At 41.6% G+C, this 25,293-nt stretch overlaps 1 protein-coding gene across 4 annotated transcripts in view; it reads left to right on the top strand.

Annotated features, from left to right (window-relative positions):
* Positions 1–23,293, top strand: part of hdac4 (histone deacetylase 4) — a 125,208-nt gene extending 101,915 nt beyond the window's left edge. For all 4 annotated transcript variants that reach the window (XM_069532742.1, XM_069532741.1, XM_069532743.1 and 1 more), the window contains 7 exons: positions 1,687–1,806; positions 1,896–1,993; positions 8,879–8,997; positions 9,748–9,881; positions 17,752–17,836; positions 18,097–18,238; positions 19,929–23,293. In XM_069532742.1, coding sequence (XP_069388843.1) covers positions 1,687–1,806; positions 1,896–1,993; positions 8,879–8,997; positions 9,748–9,881; positions 17,752–17,836; positions 18,097–18,238; positions 19,929–19,968 — 738 coding nt within the window. In that variant the 3' untranslated portion in view covers positions 19,969–23,293. The remainder of the gene's footprint in view (positions 1–1,686; positions 1,807–1,895; positions 1,994–8,878; positions 8,998–9,747; positions 9,882–17,751; positions 17,837–18,096; positions 18,239–19,928) is intronic.
* The last annotated feature ends 2,000 nt before the right edge of the window (positions 23,294–25,293 follow it).

Raw genomic sequence — 25,293 nt, 5'->3', positions numbered from 1 at the left:
ATCAACCTTTCCTCTAGTAACATTCATGAGCTTTCTATTTATCATACTCTAAAAAGTAAACTTTGCATAAGACCATCCTCACTTCATATTAATCTAAAAATTGACCACTGTTAAGTTTATGCCTGTCGTCCATGCTACTCTAGAGTTTTGAAAACAGACGTTTGGAAACGCTGCTGGTTTTAGTATGAAAACTCTGCTGTAGTATGAACAGGCCGAAGCAGACATGTTGGAACGATAATGCAGTCACCCATGTTTTCTTCATGATCGATTCTAAACACTCAACTACAAGTGGTGAATGCAAAGTGCTGTAAACACTTACTTTCAAAAGTTTAATCTCATTGTCAGTCCCAAAAAGAAATCCCTGGTTTCCGATTGTTACTATTTTCTGTAGCCAGGCAACACACAATCAGTGCTCTGTGTACACATTAACGCCAGTGATTGTGAATGGTCATGTGATATGCTTTTTCAAGTGTGTTAGTATGGATGGTGTTTGTTATTCATACAGAGCTAAAATACTTGTCCAGACAGTGATTGTTTTAGTTTTAAAACGCTATTTAAAATGAAAATACGGATGTTGGCCTAATAGGCAGATTCTTGTTTAATTTGCCAGGGTGTAATGTTTGAATTTGAATGACCCCTATGGCTTTTACTTTAGCATGTTCCCCCTGGAAAAACTTCCTTAACTGAAAAGGCATCCGCAGTTTATAGTTTTTGCAGTGATAGGGTTATTGAACAATGCAGGCTTCAATGGACCTCTTGGCCCGGTCTTGTTACTTTTATTTTATTCGACCTATGGGGCTTGTTATTTTGGTGGCATTTGAACATCTTATTTATGTTGTATGTTTTCAGTAGTTTTTATATTCCAGAAAGTGTTCTGCACGATATTCTGTAATAAAAACACATTTATACCCAAGGATATGTCCCCATCAAATGTCTGGCTCCTCTCATTTCAAAACGATAAAGTAGTTTGTCAGAGCAGCACACCATCCACAGGCCCATTTACTGTACCAGTGTGAGAGAGGAGCTTGAAAGATCTGCTATTTAGGTCAGACACTGAACCTTCTTCAAAACAGAGAGACAAATTTGTTCATAACAGGGTATGACAAAGCCCTGCTCATGTCCTGGAGTCGTGCTCTATAGTGGCGTCCCCGCCTGGTCATGGCCATTCCAGAAAAGCCTTTGAAGGGCCTTTTCATTTCCTGTCTGTCTGTCACAGGGGGACTTAAAGTGCAACTAGCAAACTCATTGTCATGCCACTCAGCCTCCAGCCAAAAGGGACATTTGTACTTTTGGTGTATTAAAGCATTCTTGGGATAGAGACAATGAGGTCATTGAATTGATGTCATGGTTTTTTTGGCTAAAGTGAATAATCATTGAAGTAGAGTGTTTTATTGAATCCTGCTGACCATTCCTTTTTCACATCACACACATCAGACTACAGCTGAGATACAGATTTGACTGTCTTGTAGTATTAATGTCTCTGAGCATTATTTTCTTGATCTTAGTGCAGATGTAGGAGGTGATGGTCTTTGTCATTTTCCAAGTCATCTAATTTCCATTTTGTGTAATGCAGCTTCTGTAATACATAAATAGTATGTTGATGTAGCAATACACTAAATGTCTAGGTTAATGTAGCTTCTTATTGCCCTAATTTTGCTCTAACTAGTATCTCTTTTATGTTTTCAGGATGTTCACCATGGAAACGGCACCCAGCAGGCCTTCTACAGTGACCCTAGCATCCTTTACCTTTCACTGCATCGCTATGACGACGGAAACTTCTTCCCTGGCAGCGGAGCACCTGATGAGGTGAGAAGGAGGGCCTTCTTTCTGCTTGTCTGACCACATGATTGTCTGAATTTAATCATTACAAATCTCTGTGTGTTTCTGCTTTTTAGGTGGGCACTGAAGCAGGTGTAGGCTTCAATGTGAACATGGCCTTTACTGGGGGACTGGAACCTCCCATGGGTGATGCAGAGTATCTAGCTGCCTTCAGGTAAGACAATAGTATGAACTGCTGCTTTATAGAGAATTCTGGTAATGGATGGTCATACTGGTGATGTAGCTCCTTATTGCTGAAGTAGCAATAATGCAGAGTTCATGCTACATGACTTTCAAAGTTGTCGAATTGCTGCACAGGTCCCACTACACAATTCATTGTCACATAATCAGGAGTCTTGCAGTTGTGAGTACACACTACACAACTGACCGGCGACAGGGGGTCACACGCCACACTTTCTTTCACCAGGAGAAACCATACATCGGATTTCTAAACTACATTCGATCATGAAAACATGTGAGAAAAGACACAGTGAGTCCGGGTTAAAGGTGAACTATGAGTGTATTGGAGGGAAAATCAGACACGCTCTAATTCTTTCCTTCGTGCTCTTTGACTCTGTCAAATGACTTATCAGAAGCTTCTGAGAAGGTGGAGAGTTCCCCCTCACCACACCTGATTTCTATTACGTCCACTGTCTGATGCTATTTATAACCTCCCGCGCACACACACACACACAACCTCAAACATGCACACACACACACAGCTTGAGAGGTCTACAGGAGTCCAGGCTTGGATTCACCACAGACATGTACATGTCTCTTATACATTGCTGCTTCGTACAGCTGGATACAAGGAGCAGGTCTGGATTGGTTCCAGCGCTCTTTGAAGATGAACTTGTTTTAGTGACGTCCATCTGGCCTGAGCCAGAAACTGGCCACTGTCTTCTCACAGCTTTCTGCACGCAACCTCCCGGAAACACACCTTAGCCCGTTAATGTGCCCCAGGCCCCTGAGTGCTCTCCTTCTTTCCCTCTCTACTTCTTATTCTTTCATCCCCCTCCTCATCCTCCCTCTCTTCCCGTCTGTCTGCATGTGCACTGATGACACCCAGTTAATATATTTCATACCATAGACATTATATATGATCCATCACTGAAGCCTATAGCTAGTGCAGCATGCCTCATGGTACACTATTTTTTAACATCATTTTTTCTGCGACTACTTTCCTATTCACTTAACTGATAATAAACAAAGAATATTATTATTCATATTTAATAGATACCACTGACCAGTATTAAGTACTGTATATAAAATCCAGTGAAGTACGTAAACACCTTTAAATTAGTTCTTGGAGATCTTCCAACAATCAGTGCTTAATCTGTAATGCACTTTTAGCATTAAAAAATCTGGAACCACTCTTTTGTTCAGTTTTGTGATGTGTATGTTTGTTCAGGAGTGCACGCCTGCATCTGACCAAAGATGCATGTGATGAGGCCTGTGCTGCGGCTGCAGTGTGTTCTGTTTATGTAATTGTAGGTTATTAAATCAGTGTTCTTTGCATTATGGAAGAGGTCCAAAAATGTAAAGTGAAGGAAAGCAACAGTTTGGGTGTGTATTGTTTCAGAACCTGGCATCATTACTCCTTCAAGGCTGATGTCTCGTAGCTCATATATTTGCTACTAACACACACACATGCGATTAGCATGCCTATTCACATGTAGATGCAGGTGTATACTGTGTGTATATATATATATTATATTATGTATAAATGCACATTCTAAATACAAGCTCATAGAAATACAAAAGGAACTGGCTCAGATTCATACAAGGGTGTATGAGTGCTTATACATGTCAAACCTCATGCAGACAGACATGTGGACAGACACTTGATACACAAATCCTCCCTCCCTCTATCTCTCTCTCTCTTTCAGTCTTATTGTTCATCTGTATGTCGTGGTCCTCTCCTTCCTCCCTCTCAGTCTTTTGGAGGGGATGCGTGCCTTGCAGCCGGTACCTTACCATTCCTCCATTGGCCTGTGCCACGTTGCATTTGCAGGGGATCAAGTCTGAGCCTCCAGAAAGCACAGAGAAAAAGATAAGAAAATTGGCTCTAATGAAAACCAGAAGCACGGTCCCTCTCTCCCTCTCTGTCCTTCTCTCTCTCTCCCTCTCTCCTTCTCTCCCTCTCTCCCTCTCACCTCCTCCTTTCTCTCCATCTTTTGCCATGAACTTGGAAAGACGAGAGAGGAGGAGAATTAAACTTAATTCAAACCAGCTCTCTGCAGCGCCAGATGACAGGGCTTTGAAGTGTAAGTGTGCGTGTGTGAGTTTTAGCTCTCTTATTTTCTCTCTCTCTCTCTTTCCCTCCCTCCCTCCCTCCCCGCTCTCTACTTTTTTATGAACGGAGGGGGAAATCCTTGAAGCGCTGCAGATTAACCTTTTGTTGAATGGTTTGATGAGCGCTGCTCCCTCTAAAGGACAACATCTGTATGTTCTTCTCAAATAGCCTTTCACTGAGTGGGAATCTTTCCAGTGTTGTTGACCAACATTCTTTTGGTTTGGATAAGCACTGGCAGTTTGTATCAAAACACAAAGACCATCATGTGAAAAACCCCAAGTACATAGATCCTCGAGAAGTTTTTCTTGACTCAAAAATGTATCTGTATAGACCACTGCTCAAGTAACCTGCGTGATTATAATTCTATTGCACCTGAGACAAACCCTTTAAAAAATCAATTGCACTCATCCAGATTAGTTTTTAATGCAGACAGGAGGAAAAGGCTGTCTTGAAGTGGAGTCTAATGATTTGAGTGTTCTATAGAATACAGTAAATGTTAATAACGTTTGAGTGTTTGTCCCTGTAGAGGCAAAGATGGCGGCAGTGAGAATGACATTACTGCTGCATAATGGCTAAAACAGTAACCCTTCCAAAATGTAATTTCAACACAAGAATGGCACTCAGTTCAGCACATACCACCACTAAAGCCCCACAGTCCCCTTTAATTAAATCAAGCTGCACTAGATTGTACACACTCACAGATACCAGTCCCATAAATATGCCTGATTTATTAAATCAAGATCCATGAATTGTTCCCTGGGATATTGAAAATAACAACATCCTATCTCCCGATGTAAAAAAAAAAAAGAAAAAAAAGAATTGATTTCAAAGAAAATCCTGGATTTGCCCTTTTTTCAGATCTGCCTGAACATTTAATTGGTGTTGTCTTGTCCCATTTCCTATCCTTCCACAAAATTCCATGTAGTTTGTGCGTAATCCTATGCAAACAAACAGGCAGGGTTGAAAACATGACTTCTTGGCAGAGGTAATAAATGCATTGACGCAAAATTTCCCACACTGCTGTATAAAACAGGTGACACACATGAGTTAGCACTAAATCATCTGCTCTCTCAAGTAGGTTCCAAGGAATATGTCATCTCCTGATGACTCTTGTTTGACGCAGCTTCAGCATAAATTCCTGTTATTTTGATTATTGTCCATTATCACAGTCAACTTCAAATTCTGATCATAACAATCTACTACACAACCATTGATAAAGACTTGAGCTGGAGCTGGAGGAGCTTTCTTAAGTCTGAGACAATAACCCAGGTGATGTCATCAGGGGAGATGGGAAGTGTAATGGTAAATGGTCTGTATTAATAATGTTATTACCACCTAAAGCACCTTACAGTCAGCAATCACAGACAATCTGGTTAGTGGATTATCCGCTCTCCTTCCTGAGCCACAGCTGCCATGTGTAGAAACTGATGTATTTGTAGCTTTACCACTGCTGTATTCATTTTGACTATGCGTCTTTCTCTTACAAGTCCCCCAATCTAATAAACAGCAATACACAACATACACACACACACACTCTCTCCCATCCATTCATTTGCAGACACTTGCACACCTGTTGCTAGGTAAACCAAACAATACCAAACAAAAGTTTACACCGCATGCTTATCCAAGTAGTTTACAGCAACATTTAGCCAACCTCTTCGCTCAGGATGTCCCACAGCTCGCGGCTTAGTCATAAACTCTCCCCTCCCTTGATTAGGAAAAAGCTCTTTTCATCTCCACATTCATAGCCTCTGATTCACACCCAATTAGTCTCCCTCAAAGCCACTACCTTCCCTTTAAGCCAGTTTGCTAATTGATAACTGTGGCTTTTTTTATTTCATTAAATGTCAGGATATTTTTAAAGTAGGGGTGAGGGCTGGAACTGATGACACCAGCAGTTTTCATCACTGTGACCAGAACTGTCCCTGTTTGTGTTCATGGTTGGAGGAAGGGGGCGCGGCGGAGCCTCCAGTGGTTTTAAGTATCCTTGGCAGTCAAGGTTTCCCTCTGCGTCGTGTGCCGGCCCACATAAGCGCCTGTGGCCAACTCCCTTTAGTGTGGGGTCTTTTATGGCCCAAATGTTAATGGGCCAAGGCTGTGTGTGTGGATGTAAGTTAGTGAGTAGTTGGAGAATGAGGGAGAAAAGGTTTTAACAAATGAGATCAAATCTAACCTAAACAGAGTAGTTGTACATTTTTTATAGAATTGTTTGGTTGCCTTCACATGAATAGACTTGTGTTGTTGACTGCTGTCTGCATGAAATGATGGAACAATGACACATTTACGCTGATTTGTTTTATTTTATCCACATTTCATTTATGTGTTTACTCACTCAGTTTTAGTCCTTGTTCTCTTTCTAGACTCTTTCTCTCTGTATCTCTATTTTTCTTCTTCATCCTTTTTGCATGACGTTATCTTCTGAATCGTTGCCAGATGCATGCAAACACACAGTGACGCACGCACTCCGTGTATCCTAGCTGTCTAGTACTTCCAGAGAGCTCCTATTACTACCTCCTGCCTCTCCCTCAGACAGCTGTGTGTACGTATGAGTGTTGTGTTGTGGCATGGGGGGGCGTGGCGTGCACAGTTAAGGGTTATAATTTGGTGGTGAACGAGAGCTGGAAAAAACGGTGGCCTCCGGAGTTCAGGGCACGCCGCTCACCCACAGCCGGCAAACCAGCACCGTGTTCCTGAGGTCTACAAAGTACAGGGGACCTACGACGGAACCCTGCGGTACTTTGTCACTCATAAACCTCACCAAAACACAACTTGCCCAAATATCCAAGATCCCCCCAAAAAATTCCTGTGTCGAACCTGCAATCCCACAGCGCAATCAGAGAGAGGCTCTTGTTTTGCCATCTGGGAAGTCCAACTATTTATGAACCAAGTGAGACATCCTAAATCATTATCCTTTTATTCAAAGTCATTAAGCCATTAGATTGTTGACCTTACTATGATAGTCTAGATGATTCAGTGATTCATTATAAAGGATTCCTAATTCATAAAACCATTGTATTCCAGCTCTTAAAATTAAAATGAAACTGATACATTAAAACATCTAATTGTATGTGATCTAATCTCATCTCCCTGTGTAAAACTGTCTCAGTATTAAACATGTATATGCTGTACGGTGCTTTTTTCATTTTTATAAACAGCGTCACCATATAAACCAGACTGGATTTTCCAGCCACAACTTGCAGTGAATCACTACACCGTATCCCACTGTTGATATGATTTCTGTGTATGACACATTGCAGCTGTGTGTCAGATGAAGGTCGTGCACAAACATCTTTCACTCACCACACCCATCCAGTGTTAGAAATATCCTACATACTTAGCACACACATGCAGTTTTGTTTGTCCTTCCGTTTCTCCTTTTTACTGAAGCATCTTTTAGTGTATTACTTCCTACGCAATTTCAAACTGTCCACTTCAAAAAGTGTCCCCACACACATACTGTAATTACAAACTAATGGGGTAAAAGTTTGCTTTGAAGACCATGAAATGGAGAGGAAAGCTGTAAAATGACACAAAGCATTTCCAGCCAGGTATTGCATATGCTGCAGTGATCAGGACAGTAAGTAGTGTTTAGTAACACTAAAGGCCATAAAGCTATATCAACAGTGTTATCCCATATTGCACTTATCTTCTTTTAGGCCTCAGAGGTCACAGAGTTCTCTCTGCATAAACTTGTCTACAGCAAGTTGATCACTCTTCTCAGTTAATATAACCCCCAACTTTAGGCCTGAGGTGTTTATTACCCTTGTTATTTCATCAGCGTTTGTTTGTTAGTTTGTTGGCAGGATTACATGAAAACTTCTCAAACGACTTGCACAAATCTTTTTAGTGGTGGGGTGAAATAGGGTGTTAGCATTGGCAGACGTATGTGCTCTCTAAATGCCCTTACTGTTTTATTGTTGGCTGAGAAGAAACAAGGTGTAAATTATTTTTTTATTATATATATATATATATATATATATTATATATATTATATCTTTGTCAGTGGCTCAGTTCTGATACGTCTTTTATGTTAAGCTGTGATTTCCACATTTTTTGTAACAGTAACATACACACACACACACAGAAATGTGGCAGCAGGAAAAATAAACTGTTTATATTCTCATAAAATGAAAAAAATACGTTTTTGAAATTTCATGATACTAATTTTGAAAACTTGGCTCATCAGTCTTAGGGTTTTTTTATTGCACAGTGGAGTGCATACTTTATTACATAGGTATATATATATAGTATGTTTGTTGGAGTAATTTATGTTTAATTGCTGCATTGTTGCTCAGTAATACTCTCCTTGACCCAGCCTATTAAATGGATGTAACACTTCAGAATACATTGGGGTCCAAAGACAGAGACCACACTCCCAAGAGAACAGAAAGTGGTCTCTCTGTATCTGTTCACGTTTTACTATTTGATAGGTTTGCTGTAGAAGGATGTGTCTCAAGAGGGCTGCCCTAGAAGCTAGCAGGGAGACTGCCCCCCCAGCGTGCGTGACAACATTTAGCCTCACTAAACTTTCTTTGCTCTTAGTGGTTTTGAGCTAGACTCTGAATGTTCAAAGTACCTCTGCATATGGAAGGCAGCAAGCCAAAAACCAAATGCATCACTCTTAGTGTCCCGTATAAAGCCACAGGTCTCAGTCACAGATAGGAGGCTTACACGACTTAAGAAAATGTACCCCCCTCTCCTTCACAGCCTTCACCATAAATACACCAGTTTGTTGACGTTATTTTTTCCTGTTGGTTATTCTAGGACGGTGGTTATGCCTATTGCCAATGAGTTTGCCCCAGACGTGGTTCTGGTATCTTCAGGCTTTGATGCGGTGGACGGACATGCTCCACCCCTGGGAGGATACAAACTGACAGCCAAATGTAAGTGCTGACCACAGCTATCCACCTAATTACTCCTGTGTTTTCTAAACCATTCAATGTCTTGTAGAGAGAAACATTTGAGGCTGTTTCATATTCAAGAACTTGATAATGCATGCACATTTGAATTAATTCCCTCTATATCTGGCATATGACACCCAAGCTGTATATTCAATCCACAGATGTGCACACACCTTGCGTTTATTTTGTGCATCTGACTTGTGTATTCAGTTCGAGACCTTGGTGTGCCAGGAAAGCACTTTTCTAGAACCATCCTGCAGATCTCAAATAAAAGCAGGAGTCTTGGTCGTGAAGGAAGTTATATGGGTGGTTTAGAGAGGATCGTAGGAAGAGGGGATGGGGTAGAATTCAGGGGAGAAGGATTGAATGCACATATTCAAACTCCCCCTCCTCCAGAAAAACAAAGATGAAAGGCTGTGAGCAGGCCTAAGCCCAAAGCCGTATTTATTAAAATTAAACCAGGCTTGTTTTTTGGCCTCTAGTAAATCCAGTGTGCTCTCTTTCTCTCCCCCTCTCTCTGATGCAGTCACCCCTTTCTTCATGCACGCTCAAACCCCAATTTTTTGGCTTTTTTTCTTTGATCGATATCCAAAAAGGAAGTTGGAGCTTGAAGGGTAGTGTTCTCTCTTCTCATTCTTTTTGTCCTGCCCTGTCTCCCCGTGTCCGTCCCCCCCCCCCCCACCTTCCTCTCTTTCTTACCTTTTTCTTTTCTGCCATTTCCTGTGTGTCCAGGTTTTGGCTACCTGACCAGGCAGCTGATGGGTCTGGCAGGCGGTCGGTTGGTGCTTGCCCTGGAGGGGGGTCACGACCTCACAGCCATATGTGATGCCTCCGAAGCCTGCGTCTCTGCTCTGCTTGGCAATGAGGTAAGATGAGAGCCAGGAGGAAAAGGGATAAATTACCATCAAAACGTCCTCACACATTACTCTCAAAATAACCGTCAGCGAAGTACCCAGATTCAGAAGATACATGGGGAGTTGTGGATTAAATCTGCGTAGCATACACTTTAAATTGCTCGTAAAGAGAATATAATCTGGTTGGACCTAAGAGCATTACCATGAAAAGAAAATCCTTTTTATTTATATTAAATCTAGGCAAATGTCATGTAAAGGCAAGTATGTTGATGACTCTGTTAATTGGATGTGGACCTTTAGTTAAAGCCACATGAGTCACTTTTGTGTTAATCCCATATCACGTGACCGCTCTCGTACACTGGGCTTGTGCTTGCCAGTGTCAACAGGAATAGTCCAAATAAATGCTCATCTTCTAAGCATGTAAGCAGTTGTATCACTGTAAAATGCAGAATTTAACTGAGCAGCTGTTAGTGAAGACAACAGGTTCAGCAACGCATTTGATTGATTATTCATGTTGCGTTCCACACTGGGAGCCAAGGCTAATGCCGGTTGTTTTCTTATGGAAGGGGGCCAGGTGATATAAAGTTGATGAATCAGCGAAGGCTACATCGCAACTGAAAAGATCCGATCGGCAAGTGTCTGCGTCTACGTCATAGCTTCTAAACATGCCCTGAGTTTTCAGAATAAAACTGCACCAGCAGCATTTCCAAACTTCTCCAATTGTAGCACCTCTTAAACTCAGAGTAGTGTGGACGCCAGCTGTATCTGTAGCAGGACTGATGCATTTTCAAATGAATATGTGGTAATATTGATGTAAGCTCAGAATACATGTGTGTTCCTGCTAGTTACTTTAAAAAATGACCATATTGCACATAAGTGAAGATACATTTATAATGATAAAAGTTTTCTGATTTCTTCATCTTCTGGAGCCAGAAAACGTCACCTCTTTCCTTTACATTGTATATGCCAGGCCACTTTGACATTTGCATGGGTGACTCACACCAACAGTGGTGGCAGAATGGCACAGACTGTTACACAGCTACATACAGAGAAGGGTTGTATACTTCCTCCAACAACAGCACTTTTTTATCTGAGCCAAAACCACCTTGTCTAATGTTCTCTTGCACGGCCTCTGTCTGGGAAGTCAACACCACACACACGCTCTATTACGTCAGAGCAAGAGGATTTCCAGGCAGAAGGTTAATTGTGGGAGTGTGTAGGTTGGGCTGTGGAATTGAACAAACATTGGCTCTCTGTGATTCATGGCGCACAACAGAAGAGCTGCTCATCACCGCTGCCCACTCCTTTCTTCCAGCTAATGAGGAAGCTGGAGTGCCTTTTTGAATGGATTCTCTCAGTCTTTTTTTCTCCTCACATCCAAGATATACCAGGGTTTTACTGTTAAAGGACTAATTTGTGGTGCAGGATGGAGATGATAGTTTCAGGGAGAAAAGAGAAGATGGTGTGACTGGTTGTTTGTGTAAGATCATTTGCTGACTTCAAGTACACCTGTTGATCTTTTAGAACTAGTGACATGTGTGTAGATATTGAATGTCCAGGGTGCATCTGGAGCTGACTTAGCCAGCTTTTTCACGTCTACTATCAGAGTGTTTCTGTAATATCTACTATGAATGGGGTTAAGCTTTCTTGTATGCAGTAGTGACATGGTTGTTTGGTACCTTACTTTGAACACTTGAAGGTATATTTTCGTGAGTGCATTTTTTGTTTTTTTGGGAGATGCCTTGTTTGGTGTCATTCATTTGCATGTTATTAATAGTTTCCAAACCTATATCCTGTCAATCCAAGCTTTCACATAAGTGACAGAATTTCACTGAAAAATATTTTATAATTGTGGCTTTTATTTTTTCAGACCAAAGTCAATTGTTTTCTAACCTAACAAAGCAGTCAGGCCAAGCGGCCAGATGAAGCTGCTTATCAACTCGTAAGGTCAACACAGGCTCTCCTACCCTAGATATGAGCGTGTGCACATTAAAGGGGCGTCGTTTACTGCATATGACCAATCGCAGAGAAGGATAAAATTATAAAACTATGTCTGGTTATCCTGCTGCACACACACCCAGTTCATCAATATCAGTAACTCCACAAGTGAAGAAACGTAGGACGATGACAGCCTGTGGTACTGTGAGCACATTGCTCCTAAGTGTCAGGCAGGTTGTGTTCGCCTCCAGCAGCTGACAAAGGTTGATCGTTCCCTCCAATGCGACTCAATATATTTCATGAGGACGCTCATCAGAGCAGGAAAAAGGATTTTGTCGTTCTCTGGAGACCCTTGTCCTCCTCAGAGACCCTCTAACAATCTGCGCACCAAGCTTCAAGGGATCCTCTAAGGGGATGTCATGTTTCAGAGGAATTGATTGGTCAGTGGGCGGTGCTTTTATGCTGCTTGATCTCTTATCTCAAATGTTACCATGGTGATTTAGCCAATAAGAAGTGAACAAGCTTCATACGACTGAAAAGTCCGAACTGAACCTGAGGTTACCCCTTAAAAACGCAAATCCTGCTTCGTAGTACAGGCCACTGTACCTGCTAAAGCCATTATCCTCTGCACACGAAGACACTGAACAGTTCTACTGATGCATATGGTCCTGCAGATCTGATTAGGCATCTACAATACCTAAGAGTGCATTCTATATGACCCAAGTGGTCTGAATGCATATGTATCATAATGTGGTTTAACAGTGTAATGGTCTAATGAAAAGCAAAATGCACAACATCGTTCTTGTCATGGTCAATGCTCGTAAGGCATTTTACGTAAATGCTAAAGTAAGCATTCACACTTTAATTAACAAATATTAAATAAGATCATTTCTGTGGCCAACATTACTTTCAAATATGAATAAATATTTTTTCAGTCATAACATGAATTAATTGATTAGATACATACTTAAAGTGTTAATATCTGAATCTGTATCTGCCTTATTGAAGATTGTATCTGTGCATCCCCCGGGTCTTTTGTTCCAGCCCCTCCAGACAGCTTGAGCTATAAATGAGTTCTTGGAATCGTAAAAAAAACCCACATGGCCCTTTTCCATGTGGATCTTGGAGCAAGAGCAAAACAAACTGAACAATAAAATAAGATTGCATCAGTAAAACTTGGTCACTGCAACCAACCAGGCACTGACCACCACAGATAGTTGAACCAGCTTAGTTCACCTACTACATGGAACATGCTGCAAAGTTATTAACCCCATAGAGTTTTTTCTGCTATGTGCCAAATCTGTCAAAGAAACCAGGAACAGCTCTGCTAATCTGATCAAGGTTTGCATGAGAGAAGAACTGCACAAACTAGAGATTTTATCTAATAAGTTAACTCTATTTACCTGAACTTTGCCCACCAATGACTCAAAGCTGCATAAAACTGTCATTTCAGCTAGTAAGGTTTCAGGAATTCAAGGACATCTCAGCAGGGCGGATGCCTTTTCCTCTCACAGAGGTTTGGACTCGCAGTTTGAAGGACACTCTCCATGCACACAACAACGCCCTGCTGCAGAAATAATGATTCAGATCAGGGGGTTTGCTTCTTAGGTTTCAGCAGCCTGCAGAGCCACAGCCTCAGCAGGGGTTTGGAGGGAGGTCACTGGATGGGTGCCACAGGGAGCTGAAAATTCGAAAGTCGGCAGGAGGCAGGGAGCGTCAATTGCCCTGGCTCTGCAGGACACGCCTCTCACCTTCTCACATGGGGCCCTGTCTCTGGTACACATCTGAAAATGGTTGCCCTCACACCTCTATCAGCAGGGTCAGCCTGGGTCTACAGATCAGTTTATAAAGGGAATAATTCAAGGAGGCAATGCATCTATAATGCATCTGTATGTATGTGGGTCTTCATTGTCTAAACCCATATTAGATTAATTTTTATCGTGTTTTGCTGAAATCCATAGTTTTATATTGTATTGAAGGACTATTTTTCCTGATTAGAATTAAAATGTCTAGAATGCAACATACCTCAAGTAAAGCTTAAATGTTTTAGCTTTGTGGGGAACCTTAGATTAGAAAGCTTTGATGATTTATAGCAAAGAGAAAAAAAAGGCCCTGATCAGATCAAAATGGCAGGAAGCTAGTGTTTTTACCCTAATCCTAGCGAAGGTCTGTGTAATGGACGTGGAATTTCGCTGGAAAATGTCAGTGGGGGCTTGAGCCTGAGGGAGAGAAAAAAGCCTGGTGTTTTCTTTTTTTTCTCATCTGCTGACAAACTCAGCCTCAGATGGCAAATATTAAGAAATCTGAGGGCAAGACTTTAAATTTTTGTGTGCATGTGTTGGCAGGGGTGTGAATGGATCGAATGAATAGGCTCAGGCATGGGACCACAGCTGGATTAGCCAGTCAGCTGTGCTTTTGTTTATGAAGCTTCAAACTTGCCTGTGGGTTTGTATTGTCCGGATGTGTCCAGAATCCAAGACGTCACCGTAAAATAAATCTCTAATCTTACTGTAGCATATAACCCTAATTCTATGTATAGAATGGTACAGTATATGCCTGTGTGTGTGTGTGCGGTGCGTGCAGTGCGCAAGACAGAGGAGTCAGGAGGGGTTGAATTAATTTCTTGCAGTTGTGCTGTGAAGAAAGATTTTACCAATTTAAGAAAAGCATCAATCATCATGATACTGTGTTTGTGGCCACAAACAAATCAACATAGGAGCACTAAAAAGCATAAAATATGTTTGATTCCTAATGAAGGTCTAGCATGTCAGAAGACGTCAGCTGAGACAGTCCTTCAATGCTGCCCAGGACACATTTTCAATCACACAGCTGTAAAATGTGGCCAGATGCGTCCCAGACCCCCCCTAATGTGTTGTTTTTTTAAATTGGATCTCAGGATATGGATGAATATGGGTGCATTCAGACTTGTACTTGGCGCTGACCACTTGTGATCACTCAGGGTGAATGTTGATACAAGTCTGAATGGGGTCTCACAGATGAGATGGTTATTGAGGAGTTTGAAAATCAAAGGTACACAATGTCAGCAAAGCAATAAGGAGCAATATAAATGATTAAGAAACCACCAATATCTCCCTTTGTTTGTTGTTAGGGCAGAGCTTTTATTGTATGGCCGTCTTTAAAAGGCAGATTTTGGCAGCCTCCACACCAGAGCCAAAACATCCTCAAAGCGTTCCTCATATCCTCTCACCTCCTGTGTAGCTTATACTTCCAGTGTTTTACTGCTTGCTAGTGTGAGAAATATATCTGAGCTTTTATTGGCAGGTTAAGACGAGCTTTGCCATAATGAGCGTTAGGTTTCCTTTGAAAACAGCTCAAATTAGCTGGGAAAGAGGGGAGATGAAAATTGTTGAATGGACTTTACAGGCTCTTTTATTCGCCCTCACCACTGTAGTGCGTAATCGTGAAGTCTCTCTACTTAAATAGCTCATGAATGATGCATTGGCGACTCCTCCAGTCAACTCTGAACCTAGGACTAATTGATGATTGCTCGCAAACAGATGTTGGCCCAGCTTGAACTGTGGTTGTTACCAATTATTTGATAAACAACAGGCTAATATGCTAATTGTTACCATATGTCAACAAGGTTATTCAGCGTGTTTACACTCCAGTTACAGTAAGACGCTCGACTTCACCTGTCCCCCCCTTGGGTCTGACTGTTCCCCACCACCCCCTGACTACAAGGCAAACTTATGCCCCCCTTTCCAAATAGGTCACCTGCTTTGCACAACGCACGTCATTACCTTGTTCAGTTAGCATAACATAATCAACCGGTTTTACTGACCGGCAACATATGCACATGGGCACAACAGTAAACAATGGACAGCTTGTGCACTTTTCTTTTGCTGAACAAGTGGAATTCCTCCTCTTTCCACTGTTTTGGTTTCAGCCTCCCTCAGGAATGTTTTTACCGGGGCACATTCCTCAATCTCAGCTCATGGCTTTCCATGGTGTCTCAGCTTTGCTGGCTCGGATCCTGTGCGCTGGGCGGCTGTGTCACACAAAGAAAATAGACTTCCTCAGAAATCTGTCAACACCGTGACAGCAAATCACCCTCAGAGGACATTTCTCTTTCAAAGTCCACTGCACATCTCATGGTATGAAGATGCAGAAGTCCAGGCACAACCATGACCAGAATCTCAGCCAACAGAAATATTGCTGTGGATGAAATGGCAGACAAAAATATGCTTGTGTATAGTGCACATGCATGTGTGTGTGTGCATATGTGTGTTTGCACTACCTGCCAGGTGGAGGCCCCTGAAGTATCTTGACAAGAGCCATTAAAGTTTATAAGCGTGAGGCCCAACTGTCAATCAAGCTGACAGAGTGCCCCCATCCAGCCCTGCTCAGAAGTAAACCCCATGGAAACCCCAGAGAACCCCTGACCTTGCTCTGACAGGGAGCCGGGTGAGTATGGGCCGAGAAAAGCCGGGCTGGAACTAGCTTTATGTATATGGTGAGAAGTTGGCAGCTGTTTTTTGATAGTTGTTGAATATCACATTACTTGAAATTATTTGGCGAGTCTTGTTGTGGTAAATCCTCTTAAAAGTTACAACAAGAATTTTCACTTTGTCGGCCAACTTTCCTCTCTTTGTTAATACAATAGCAGTTGAGAGCTTACTTTGTATCATAAGGCTGTAACAGTTGGATAAAATAAGATCTGCTCTGAGTGATTACATGGATAAACTGTTGGAGGTTGATGTGCAGTCATAAAACAAAATCCACAGGTTGCATTTCATTTGTTTCGAGCCAAAGATGCAATTAACCTTACTCTGCTGTTGGACGCTTAAATATCCCAACGTAAATATTCATGCACAAACTGTGTGTGTGTGTGTGTGTGTGTGAGTGATGTAGCCTGTCGTGCCACAGCAGGATTAAAGTATCCCTCTCCCCAGACTGCCTCTCAGCCCCCACAAGCCCCTCCCACATGCTATTTGTTTTAATTAAAAGAAAACTTCCAGCCTCGGCCGAGCGAGACTGACTGACGATGTCTTTTTTCTCTTCTTTCTGGTATTCAACTCCAACATCTCCGGCCAGACCCTTTTTTTCCTCTTTTACTTCGATGTCTCTCTTTATATTTTTTTCAGTTGGTCCTTTATTCCACTGGGGTGGTGATGGAGCAGTTAAAGGATGTATGCCGTCTGTGTTGGAATGTCGAGCTGAATGGGCCCATTTGACAAAATGGGATGAGAAAGTGTCGTACACGCAGTCTGCCAAAGGGGAAATTGAATCATTCCGGGTTGGGAAGGCACATTTGGGAATGGTCCTGCTTTCTCTTCTGAATTGTGGCTTGGAGAGTTTCATAGACTTATAAGTGCTCCCTGAGGTGTGTGTGCACAAGTGTGTGCATGAGAGTGCATACATGCATTTGTGTGAGCAGGCAGTTTCCATTTGTGTGCATCTGTGTACACTAGTATGTGTCCTCAGAGTGGGACACAGTACAAAGCTCGCATTGTAGTTTGTGTCAAAGAGTAGCAAAGCTGTGGGTGAGTGGGAGGAGGCATGCACCTGCAGGACCATTTTCTATTGTGTCAGCAGCTCCAGTCCGTTCCCCACCTCTTGGAGTGATTCAACTCTGGGCTGTCGTCCACATTCACAAGTGATCCTTTAAACCAGGAGGGAACCGCATTAGTTCAACTGGGGTTTCCACAGGGTTTTTGGAGCAGTGTTCCGAACACCTGTGTGTCACATTCATAAAAATACATATTCAGACGTACCTACTACATCTCAGAAATGGCTCCAGATGTTTCAGCTGAAGTTCCCAATTGGTATAGTGCCATTAGCGTTAGAGTTGTCTGCCCTGCAGCAGTTACATTACAGAGCAAGTATCCTATAAACAATCTCAAAGACATGAACACTGGGAGGACATAATGCTGTCGCTGTACGATGTGGAAGTTGGACTTTCTTTTTTTGTTTCTTGTTGCAGTTGGACCCCATTCCAGATGAGGTGCTTCAGCAGAGACCAAATGCCAATGCTGTCCAGTCTATGGAGAAGGTTATTGAAGTTCAAAGTGAGTCGATTATCACCGTGTAGATGTGCACCAGCAACTGTATCTCTTAATATCATTCTACATCACGTTTATAAGAATTGGAAACAATAGTTGGTTGATTTTAAAATGAATCTGTTATATTGAGTCTCCATCTAGTCCTTACATATTAGTCCTCATGAGGTCAAACATCAGATATCCACACACTCAGTCTGCACACATAAATGACCTTGTGTGTCCACAGTGTTCTCATTGCTCTTTTGCCATGTCCTGGTATTCTGTAGGTAAATACTGGCGCTCACTGCAACGCTCCGCCTCCACACTTGGTTGCTCATTGAGCGAAGTCCTCCAGCGTGACGCAGAGGAAGCAGAGACCGTCTCTGCCATGGCCTCATTGTCTGTTGCCAACAAACATATTGGAAAGAGGTGTGTTGTGCTGCGGTTACAATTCATATGATGTGTGTAAATAGAAAGATGTGCAGTTATGGAGACCCAGATAATTAGCACCGAACTAGTTCCTTTAAGCTCAGTGTTTGGTTTGATGGTCTGTAGGCTTCAGTCTCTCATCAGTCCAGCTGCAGTAGGCAGGTTGTTTCAGCTATGATAAATAAAATGTACACAACCTGCCAAGTTTAAGGGCACTGTCACAAATTCAGGCCAATGTCACAGGTCAATGTTCTTCAAAATTGAACCCCAGCTGAAGCCAAGCTGCTGGATTTGCTTCGCCACTGGAAACAAATGTTTTATACGCCCCTTAGCTTGGACAGATTAGAAGTTAATGGGTGGCAAAGATTTGCCATTGCTACTTTAACCGCTGTGTGACCTTGACCATGCCCTAACTCTGCAGGCAGACAAAGCTGCCATCAAGCTGGTTATAAATGGTGGTGGGTTTGTTGTATGTCAACCCCTCACAATAATTACAACATAATGACTCACTAAACTTGACATGTTCCATGTGTTAAGTGTTGGTCTTTAACGACACTAAAACATTTGTATAGTTTCTTAGTACCTTTCTTTGGTGCTGTGGTTCCTTCATTGTTTATATACAATTCAGTGGTTTATATCAGCATGCACAGTGTTTAAGTATGCAGTCATTTAACTGAAAAGCAGACATGCACTTTACTCTAAACATTTTCCATACATTTTCTGGTTGGCTGTATGTGAGAATGCAAATGTCAGAGTCAGTTGCTCATGACATTTTTCTGAACCATTACTGCAAGCTGTCTGAGTAAACCCATGTGAGAATACAGAAGGAAAATGCCCAGAAAACTCACTTAAGCCATTTTCAGACATGACCTGTGGGTAGAATCTGGAGAGTTGGCTACGGAGTTTACCCAGAGTTTGCTTTTCACACATAGACAACACAGCGGGAGGTTTTCTGCACAGATGCGTTCGCAATAGCATCAATCTTGTGATTGTATTGACAACACACAGACACTGTGTCAGCTCTTATCACACAAACTTCCTTCACATCTTCGTCATGGTCTTCTACGTGTGTGTCACCGCTTTTTCACCTGCAGATATTTGTTTTCTTTGAGTTTTGTTTATTCATTTTTGCATCTGTTGCACTGTGAATCCAGCATCACAAACACACCGAAAGCCTCTTTACTCTTTGCGTTGACACGTGCACCTCCTCCAGAGAAAACACAGAGTATCTGCGGAGTTCAGTGCATGTCTAAAAGCAGCAATAGAGTGAGTGGGCTTGTTTATGATGTGTTTTAACGTGCAGCTGACGCAAAGAGGTGTCATACATGTAAAAGACGCCGACAACTTGGAATGAAAATGAGATTGAACAGCTTTGTGTGATAAGGATTAACGCCAGTGTTGATGTGTTGTAAAAAAAAAACATTTTATTTCTGCAGCGGAATTTAAACGTCATGTCCTGACTCCTGCTTGCTCTACCCAGGCGCCACCCCTCAGCGGAATGCTTTGGACATTTTACCTTGTCTTAATCGGATAATCTCCTTCTGCATTCTTCATATGTTAAAGGCAAACTACGGAAAATGTCTAGAAAATTGGGTCCAGACATTTTTCTGTTTTCCTTTCAGGTTTATATCTTAAAATGGCTTAAAAGAATAATATTACTACCTTGTTTATGGTATTATCTCTTCCCCAGGGCTGAAGAGGAACCGATGGAAGAGGAGGTCCCCATGTAAAGAAGCATCGTTTGCCTTTGACCACTCAGACTTTATCTTTGATAGTGTCCTCATCCAGTCAATTTCAGTTTAAATACCACTCCTGCTCTCACCCCCGCCTGATCAAGATGTCATCTTTTCACGGGAGGGAACAAGCAGAGCGAGTGGCGATTCAAAGGATCAGGAACACTGAGGATGTGCGATGCATTCACTGATCAGCAGCACACAGACTGATCAGAATAAATGTGTCGCATTGTATTGTCAACAACACCTTGGATATTCGAGGATTGACTCAACAATCCTGCAATGACAGCCTTGAGTGCCAGTGCTTTTAAAACACTATACAGACAAACTTTTTCAATGCCAGTCGCAACCATGTACAGACGATCTGCAGTTGTCTGCCTCTCTCTTTATTATTCCGTTTTTTCTGCGCTTTATCGTCATTTTCTCACCTTTGTCGAAAACCACCAGAGCTGATGTGATTGTGATTCTGCACTACGGATGGATCATTCCTGCTCTTTTAAAACATACCCCGACGAAAGGAACGATCGCGATTTTCCGAGGTGGTTGGAGATCTCAGATGAGACATGTCAGCGGGCGTTCTGATTTCAAAAGGATCGACAGTAAAAGACTGTGCACTTGTGCCCTTTAAAGAAGAAAAATCGGGAAAAAAACAACCTGGTGGACTTTCTATTGAACTTAGCCTTAAAAAAGAGGTTAGGGAAAGAACATGCTTCTCCCCAACCCCTCAAACATTTCTCTCCTAAAAAGTAATCCTCTGCCTGCATGTTGTCGGCACATAGAATGGAGGAGCTTGGCATTTTCACCTCTAACTCCCTGCAACCAGCCAACTGTCTGTCCCTGTACCTCCATCTTTCTTTTCCTCCATTTGTATTCTTACTAGAGAAGGTAGTTCCATGCCACAAGTTGGAGTTGGTTCAGTTTAAAAGCAAGTTAAAATTGAGATTAATATTACTCACGTAGACAGTTCTCTTCAATCATGTAGCATGCACTGCACTACAGCAACAAGACATCTGAAAACTGAAAAGCTGAACATAGTTCTTATACACTAGTGAAGCCAAAGCATGATGGACTATCACCTCTGTAGAGTCAAATTCATCATCGATGATTTTACTCTTTACGATTTGTCTGTTTAAGACAACTGTGTCTCCATGGTAACGAGGAGCATACCACCTGGGATTTTCCAGAGGGGCGTTCCAAGCTCTCACACACAGCTGGTTTAACGTTTCATGCCGCTTGTTAAGCACATCTGCTCCCCAAATGTCAGGTGCTATATGAGGGCAGGTGTGTGTACATCTGTTCATACACAGTGAAGCACAAGCTGCTCTTTTTAAATATTGAGGTGTAAACACATATTTTTGTAGTTAGTTTTGTGGGGGATGAGGCCATGCATAAACAATATCCCTCATAGCACATGTATCCCAGATTCTCCTCAACATGAATCCTCCACTAGGTTTGTGTTCCATAAGATTTGAAATATAAAGGTTCATACTGTATCAATCTACCTTACAAATCACAATCCTTTGGACTCAGTATAAAGTCCTCATTGTTAAGAAGAGTAAGCTAAAGGTTTGCTTAGATTTTTCCATCATAGTTTGTTCTATCAGTGCACAATTTATGGAAGCTCAGTTCCGCTACTTTGTACAAGAAATCCTGTAAGTCATTACATTGTAAATTTAAAAACAAAATAATGAATTACTGATTAAAAACATTGATTTATGACCTCAAAATAATGCAGACTTTTTAAATCTCATAATTTTGATTTAGCATTTATCTCACCCATACTAGCCAGATTACACAAAACACCAGCCACTAGCCTAGCTGTAGTAAACTCTGTTTGTCCATTTTGGCAGATAAAGCAGAAAAGACTTTGCCTTTTAAAGATGATTGTGTGATTGTGATTACCAGCTGCTGTGCACTGTGTGGCCAGTGTGCAGTGGTCAACGTCTCCTCTGTAACGATCGCTCCAACATGTGTTCGGCCTCTGGGTAACTACCTTCTTTGTTTATTTCATCTGAAAAGGACTAATCCCATGTTTTAATGTATTTAGTTTTTCATTGAACTGAAACAGTGCTGTGGTGTTCACTGTTGTTTACTGTACATAGGATATTGATCTCCTGAGTATTCCTGCCACATACATTTCTCAACGACTACTTTATTTTGATTGTTGTTCCTCCCAACAGTGTCCGTTTGTCTTTTGTTCCCCTTTCATTGGACTCCAGTGACGTCGTTGTATTTTTGAAATGTGGTCTCCTATTGTTTTGCACTCTTGGTCCCTCTCTCCGCTTTTTCTTTTTTTGGGTTGCATTGTAAAGCTGATCTTCTGAAGAACAGGTGAGGATTCTCGTGGACATTACACAACTGTGTTTTCTGGGTTGGGGGGGGAGGATTGGAATGCAGATGTTTCTACTTTGTATAATGATGGCCAATTGTGTATTTACTGTCTGTTCATAGTAGATTTATATATAAAAAGAAATGAGTATATTATATATATCTATACATCATGAAATACTATGATCTTGTTTTTGAAGTCTGTATTGAAAATGATACTTTTCATGGGCCCTGCATACGGTCGGCTCTTTTGTAAGGTGTTACTGAAGACACCCTTTGCTGTACTCGTTTACAGTTTGTTACGTGTTGAGTAGCATTTTACTGGTTTTTCTCTTTGTCTTTCAACACTGACGACAAGTGTTTGGCTTCATTCATAACACTGTTACTGTAGGTGTGCAGATGACCTCCGCCCAGCCTCACATGTTCATAGTCCACACTTTTCTTGATATATCTGTGTAGATGGCTGGCACTCCTAAAGTTTCAGTATTTAAGAAAAACTAAAATTCAATACCTGGATTCTACACAACTACAAAAATTAACAAAGTGGTTATGAGTTCCTTCACACGTGTTCCTCTTCCTAACAGCTTTACAATTTCATTGTTTCACAAGAGTAAGAATCAAGTGAATGGGAAGGGTAGGCTTCAATTTCAAATGTGGCCTTACTCTTCCCCGATTTTGAGGATGGGCCCTGATAACTTATTTGTTATCAGGCCTCATGTCCTTTTATTTTGAATTAACATTCCTTTGAATTCATGTGTAATCTTGATGGCCTGGTGTTCATTAATTCTGTCGTGTATCCAAAAGATCACAGGTGCTTGATTCCTCAAATCTGTCCCTTCTCTCGGGACACTAAAATACCATTCCTGACTTCTCCTGATAGAGCAACATTTTTGTCTTTAGAAACTTGATATAATACATTGTCACAAGCTGAGTGAGCTTTCAATTTGCCAAATCTCACTCAGATACAAGTAAAGTAAATGCATCTGACCTCTTCTGTCGTAGTGATACCGTCTCTTTCTGCAGATGCAGCTTTGATGTCACATGTCTCTAAATCACTTCCATGACGTCCTTTCCCATGGCTTCTGCAGATGGCCAGAAAGGTCAAAGGTTATTTTAAGCATCTTCAACATTTACAAGAACAAAGGAAAGCGTGTGCAGTAAATTGTGCACCACAAAGGGGGTCTAAGCATTAAGTTCTATCTCGTGCGGTTTAGAAATACTTTACTTCCTCTTGTACTTTCTGCATCATTTCTTGGATCATTTGTTCCGAGGACCACATACACATTATCGTGACACATCATCACGCTGTGCTGAGTATCACTGAGACTGGGATCTGTTGACATATCTGTGCATGTAAGCACAGTTGATCAGATGGTAACTCAGCCCAGAACATTCCCAGAACCTTTGCACAGCAGTGCCAGTCATTGGGTTTCTACCGTTGAATGCTTTGGTTTGTCAAAAGGAGCCAAAACTAGCACACTCTGGCTATTCCGGCCGCCTGTCTTCACTGTTAGTCTTAACACAATGTCTAGTAACAAAAAAAAAAAAGCATTGACATTCCATTTAGTTATAATTTCCATTCATTCGGAGGGGGCAACTCTCTTTGTTCTAACCCTCCTCGTTCAGTCCAGCCAGGTCCAGGAACAGTGTGTTTATTTATGCGGCCTGGTCCGACTCCACTCCATTCCTCTTCTCTCTCTGCATGATCCATATGTCTGCATGCACTGCCTACCTGTCTCTCCCTCTGTCTCATACCACATATCAGCACAAGGGATCGAGCACTGAAGGACGTTAGTACTTTCACTGTAACCAAACTGTCTTATCTCTTTTTTTTTTACTGCTTTTGTGTTTCTGCTGGGGAGGAGCTTGGGTGCTTTCCATGTCGTGGTTTTACTTGTAGCATATGGACTCTTCAAATCTGAAAGACTTCAGTTGAATATTTGACACAAAAAAAGAGAAAAAAAATGTATCTAGCACTTGTAACACAGACAATAGATTTTAATTGTATTTATGTAGAAAAGCAAATTGTTTAAGGGGACACTTTGTAAACTGCGACAACAGAATTGACAACTTTTTATTATTAACACCACGCTGGATGTGACTGGTGGGACTTTTGGGAAGACTTGTTTGTTCTCAGTCACATCTGGACGTATTAAAGGGCTTCATCACGTTGCCTGGTTATTGTTACAGTTGTCCATTCCAGTAAATAAGCCAATCACACTATGACCACTGTGGTTCAAAAACAGTTCTAGGTTTACATATGTATAAAATGCATATTCTTGTTTTTTATCAGTTATGTTTTTTGACTCGTTCCAACGTTGTTACAGAAATAGTACATTTTTCTGGGGAACCTTTGCTCTAACATGTTGTCTTTGACATCTACAATATAAAGTATTGTTTTGGAAAAAAACAGAGGTGTCTGTTCTTAATGATGATAATGTTTGCTATTGGATTCCTTGCAAGGAAAAGGTTTATTCACTTTCACAAGACGTGTTTGCCACTGTCGAGGAAGGAAAATACTGAGGATGTTACCTGCACTCCAACACTGTTACCTCATCTTGGTTGTACAGATCAGGTGCTGACAATTGCATTCAGCATTGCACATCTATACAGTTGCATTATTGGATTAATAATGCACAGAGTTTTATTTATAAAAAAATCTATAAATTGGAAATAATGCAATGCAGCAGAATTTCAGATACAAGCGGTGTCCCATCTTTGGCCACATCCTTCCAAGTCTGCATTTGAAGACCCACTGCATCATAGCGGCGTGACCGGGCTGTCCTATTTCGAAGGCTCCTTCGGATTTGATCAACAAATACTGGTGTCTAATCAGTTTTCAAAAAAAGGTAATGGCAGCAAATGACAACACTATAATGGCAGAAGTGCAATTTCAAATATTATTATCAATTACATCCTTTGTAGAACAGACCAGACCGTCTCATTTCAGTTTGGCTGCCACGGTCTGCACACCACACACAAAGGTTCCTTCTT

This window comes from Paralichthys olivaceus, chromosome 10, assembly GCF_024713975.1.
Source record: "Paralichthys olivaceus isolate ysfri-2021 chromosome 10, ASM2471397v2, whole genome shotgun sequence".
In the NCBI taxonomy this organism is placed as follows: domain Eukaryota; kingdom Metazoa; phylum Chordata; class Actinopteri; order Pleuronectiformes; family Paralichthyidae; genus Paralichthys; species Paralichthys olivaceus.
Note: the sequence above shows the minus strand (reverse complement) of the source record. Positions and strands in the feature narration are given on the sequence as shown.